Source organism: Elephas maximus, chromosome 10 (assembly GCF_024166365.1).
Source record: "Elephas maximus indicus isolate mEleMax1 chromosome 10, mEleMax1 primary haplotype, whole genome shotgun sequence".
In the NCBI taxonomy this organism is placed as follows: Eukaryota; Metazoa; Chordata; class Mammalia; order Proboscidea; family Elephantidae; genus Elephas; species Elephas maximus.
The window spans coordinates 107508151-107513261 of record NC_064828.1 but is presented as its reverse complement, the minus strand read 5'-3'; the positions used below and the strand labels follow the sequence as shown (position 1 = coordinate 107513261).

The window sequence follows — 5111 nt, the reverse complement described above, 5'->3', positions numbered from 1 at the left end:
TGAGGCCATAAGCGGAGCCAGAAGACACTGCAGAGGGGACTGTTCTCATCCCACCTCCTCTTTCCTACGGATGGAGCGAGGGGCCCCCGAGAGGACAGCCCAGCCCCACGTCACATGAAAACCAGCCTCTGCATTTTCCAGGGCTTTTGGGAACCCTGGGGCCCAGGCTGGGGACCATTCAGCTTCGAGACACCCAAGATGTGGAAACTGCAAAAGAAACGTCTTTATTCTTTTAACTCTCTTAGTATTTACAAAGAACAAAAATGACAACTGAGGCTGGTTTGCACAGTGGTGGCAGATGAACAGATGTGGGAGTCTGGTTTCTAGGGCATCGGGCAGGCGAAGGCCCCTCCTGCCGCCCTGGTTTGCAGCAGGAACGCAAGGTCACCTGTTGGACTCTGGCATGAGGCAGGAGCCCAGCCCCTCGGCCCCCAGGGCTGCCAGGGCAGAGTCAGTGACCGCCTGAGGTGCCCTTGCCCCGTCCTGCCTCACCCCTCCCACACAATGGGGAGAGGCTGTACCGCTGAGCAGCTTAGAGCCCGCTGTCCGCACCTACCTCACTAGGGGAGCCTGAGGTGGGGGCCGAGGCTCTCCCAGCCAAGCTAGAGGTAGCCAAAAACATTGAAGATGGGTGGGGGCACAGCGGGCTTGGTGGGGATGGGCTTCAGGACCACTGGGCGGTACACCTTTTGCCCCGGGCCATCTGCGTCCTTGCAGAAGGGGGTCAGCTCCCCTGTGGAGGCCGGGCTTGTCCTCCACAGGCCCAGGTTGGGCACAGAGCCCTGTGGCAGTGCCCCTGGAGGGCCTGGGTATATGGGCTGTCCATGGTACTGGAAGGGGCAGCAGCTCCAGGCGTTGACTTGGCCCATCAGGGAGACCCCAGGCATTTTGAGTGGCTCCTTCTCCGCCAGTGCCCTTGGGGACATGGGAACCGGGGCCGTCTCAGGCCCCAAGGGCTCCAAGCCCTGGCATGTTTTCTTACCCTCGTAGGGAGGCCCCTCCCTGGCGCCCAGGCCCCCCTCCAGCCCCAAGGGGAAGCTGTGGGTGGGCCGAGGCTCCTCCCAGAAGGAAGCAGGCAGCTGTCTTTTCCTCATGGGCACCTGGCCAGGCTGGGCAGCTTCTGGGTTCTGCCCCTGCAGGGTCTGCTCCTGCTGCCTGGACAGACATTCCTCCCTTCCAGGGTTCCCCAGAGCCTTCTCCTTGCAGCCCCCAACCCCACTGGGGCTGGGATCATGGCTGTCAAGGGGCAGCCTTGAGAGCCGGTCCTCAGGCCCCCTTTTCAGGTGAGGCTCGGCGGCTCGGCCGGGGAGGCCACGCGGGAGGCGGGAATACTTCTGCGAGAAGCGTTTGAGCTGCTTCTGCAGGTATTTGCGGTGGTCCACGGAGCGGCGGCAGGGCGCGGACTTGTCCAGGGCTGCCTTGATGTCACTTGACGCCAGATTCACGAAGTTCAGCAGCATCTTCACGTCACTGTCGGATGCCATCACCAGAGGGCCACTGCACAGGGCTGTCCATGAAGGGAGTGGGTCCTGCTGGTGGCAGTGGCTCCAGGGAAGGGCACCGAGCTGACCTGGGGACACAGCAGGTCGTCGGTGTCTCTGTGAGCAACCACACCTGACACTCCCCAAAGGCCACGTGGCTGCAAAAATGGTGCCCACCCCAGCATCCCGCAGCCCTAAACTAAGCCTTGGCAGCTTGGATGCCCACTCCAGCTGCTAAGCTTTTCCTGAGCACCTGCAATGAGCCAGGTGCACAGAGAGCCTCATTTAACCTTCTGCCATCTGAGGCTCAGAGAAGTCAGGCAGCCTGCCCAAGGTGGCCCAGCTACCCAGTGGCATTGCTGGCGGGAACACAGCCAATGTGGATGACTTGTCAGCCAGGTCTTATTTCATGAGCAGAAGCAACTGCTCCACTTTCCAGCAAGGCCAAGCCCCCTTCCTCCCCAGTAGTGCCCTCCTCCCTTCTACCCCGCCCCCCCAGCCCTCTGAGCACTGTCCCCCACCCCAGTCCCCACGCTCCACCCCCAGCTCTCACGCAGGACCAGGCGGGACCCCTCTCTGGCACTCAAGTCAAGACCTGCCTTGAGGGCTGGTCACAGGCTGCGGGCAGCGGGGCTCCCCCGTAGAAGCATCTGCAGCAATTTCACGCCTCCTCGGCCACCACCCACAGCACCTCGGCCCTCCCCTGGGGCCCCAGCCCACCCCTCACCCCCCACCCAGCCAGGCCGGCCCCCCACACTGACCGGAGGTGCGGGTCCCGGGCCCCCGCCCACGCGGCCCGGCAGGTTCCCCCGCAGACCTGGGCCGGCCCGCGCGGCCACCGAGCTCCGTCGCGGGAAGCAGTTGTGCAGGCCTTGAGTGGGCTGAATGGAGGACAAGTCCCCGGGGCTGGGGGGCCCTCAGGCCAATCAGGAGCGCCTCTCCAGATACAAAGCATCCCAATCAGGCGGCGGCGCCCCGTTCCCACATTCTTTGCCGTCACAAATTGTCACCATGGGGACCATCACAAAAAAGACAGCTCCCAAATGCAATCATTTCCCGGTAAATTTCTAGCCTTCAGCCCCACTCTCCCCCTTGGCCTCCATGCCCCTCCTCCCCTTGACCTCGGTTCCCTGGTTTCTCGAGGGCGTAGTGTGCGTGCGTGCCTGTGTATGAGTGTGCGTGCACGCCTGCGTGCGTGTTTAAAATGTCCAGGACTGAGGAGGGGCTGGGGCCCGGTGAAGCCGGGCTTGCAAACCTCCCCCAAAGACTGCCAGCCTCCACCTGCCATGCTCCAGTGCAGACGGACAATCAGATGGACAGGGTAAGCCGGGGCGGGCTCCTTTCCCTGTCCTTGAGTGTTGAGTGGCTCCCTCCCTCTCCCCCTTCTCTCTCTGTGGACTGGGCACTGGAGGGGTGGCCAGGGAGGCAGTCTGCAGTCGGGAAAGGTGGCCGCTGCAGGACTGACTAACGAGGGCCTGGGATATCCATGGGAAGGGAGCCGGAGCTCTCTGGAATCTTGTCTTTATGTTTGCTTCCTCAATTGAGCTGCACAAAGCCTGAATTGCCCATTCAGCGCGGCCGGACAAAAGGTTGGCGTTGCACGGTCCCCTTGCATTTGTAGTCAAACAGTTAGGAACTTAAATCGAGTCGTCATGATGGAGAAAGAGGTGGACAAAGCCCATAGAATTGCCATCAGCAAACATTTTCCTGTGTCATATTAGCCAGTCTCCATGGCTCCCCCTGGCCTGGGGACAATGGCACAAGTTTGCACACTTGGCTACTGTCACCGTGCCAACGCCGGCAGGGCCGCAAGCAGGGCCGCTCCGAGTGAGCAAGGAGTCGGAGCCGGTTGCTGTCCCTGCCCATGGACAGGCCAGAAGGAAGGTGAGGCCGAGGCAGAGGAGCAGCCTGGGAAATACTTGTGGGCACTGTCCCCATGCCAGCCGGCAGGGGCGGGGGCTTTCACACCTTCCTCCTCCAGCTCTGTCTTCTCCCTTTCCTTTCCGCTCTCTTCTGCCACCTTCCTTCTCTTCCTGTCCCCTGACAGCTGAGTGGCAGGTGGACTACACATCCACCCACACCTTTGCTCCCAAACCTGTTCCTAAGTGCTGGGAGAAAGGGATGGCTCTCAGAAATGCCAGGGCCTCCTGTCTGAGGTCTCCCCACCCAGGGTGGCAGTATGGGATGGGCAGAGCCAAGAGCTCAGCCAGGAGTGGTGGGCCCACCCATCCTGCTGGCCAAAAGGCAGCTCTGCTGGCACCAGGCACCTGTCCCCAGTGGCCTGGCTCCAAGCCACCCTTGCTGGTCTGAGGGTCCCTACAGGCAAAATGAAGGGTTCAGAGGAGATGGCCCAGCGCTGACAAAGTGTAGCTCAGTTTAGGTGTTTAAGGGTTGGTGCAGAGCCCTGCTGCGGAATGGGGACACACAGGCTAAGGTGCAGGCTCTGTCAGACCAGAGCAGCCTGTGTGGGTAGTCTCAGCTGCCTGGGGAGGAGCCCACCCCTGCAGCCGACTCTGCATGGGGGAAAAACAGACCCTGGTCATTTCAAGCCCCTGAGACTGGGGGTGGTTTTCTTCTGCAGTATCACCCCGCCTACCCTTCACATGCTGCAGAAGAAATCACCCTGATGGGTCAAGGCCATCAGGTTAGGCTCCTGCACGACTCCAGCCGCGGCTCCCTGCTGCTACCACAGGGATGCCTGTGTCCACAGACTAGTGGTCGAATCCTCCAGAGCCCACTGAGCTAGATCCTCCATTTTTCTCTGCTAGGAGACTGGCCCAGACCACCGCCGGCCCCACTCCCACCCTGGCCTCCTCACTCCCTGGGTCTGTGCCCATGCTGGCTGCCCCCTCTGAAAGACCTTCTCTCTTCTCAGGGCATTGAGACAACCTCCAGCCTCTCCACTCGGACCACAGAGTTTTCCGAGACGCCGTTGTAGCTGCAGTCATTTCCACCCATCCTGGCTTCGTCTGCTCGTAACGTCATTCCATTTCTTAGCCAAGGGAGAGGTCCCCCAGCAAGTTGGGGTGCTCCATGGGAGTCAAGTCTATATCTCTTAAAAAGTCTTTCCATAACTCCTAACATAAGTCATTCTCACACCAAACGCTTTTGAGGAAAGAGAGACGGAAGGGAAGAAGAAAGGAGGGGAGGAGAGGAAGGGAGAGAGAAAAATGGAATGAAGGAAACTGATACTTGCTGGGTACCTACTATGTGCCAAGAGCTGTGATTGTGATTCCACATGGAAGATCGATCTCACTCGATGCCCAGGACAACTCCACGAGGAGGTTCCTTTTACAGGAAAACTGAGGCTAAGCTACTTTCCCAAGGACTCACAGCTAATAACTTGCAGAACTTCAACTTGAACCCAGGCCTGTCAGCATGGAAAACCGGTGATAGTCCCACCACAGGACATTGCTTCCCTGAGCTCCTACTAAGTGCCAGGCACTGTTTAAGTGCTGTTGGGTTTGAAGACCTTGGGGACCAGATTTTCTACGTAAGTCCTTTGTTCAACTCTCACTTCCCACCATCATAACTTGACTCCAAACTTCGACCCAGGATTATCACAGCCACAGCTATGGGAAATAGAGGAGAGAGGTGGCAGCTGTGTCTTGAAGGACGGTGGAATGGGAC

General features: G+C 59.8%; 1 protein-coding gene across 1 annotated transcript; it reads right to left on the bottom strand.

The window, feature by feature from the left end:
* Positions 1-599: 599 nt before the first annotated feature.
* Positions 600-2408, bottom strand: FAM181A (family with sequence similarity 181 member A). The gene is made up of 2 exons (XM_049898397.1): positions 2243-2408; positions 600-1570 (listed from the first exon to the last, which is right to left on the bottom strand). The coding sequence occupies exon 2, from the start codon at positions 1482-1484 to the stop codon at positions 603-605; it is 882 nt and encodes a 293-aa protein (XP_049754354.1). The 5' UTR covers positions 1485-1570; positions 2243-2408; the 3' UTR covers positions 600-602.
* Between the last annotated feature and the right edge of the window lie 2703 nt (positions 2409-5111).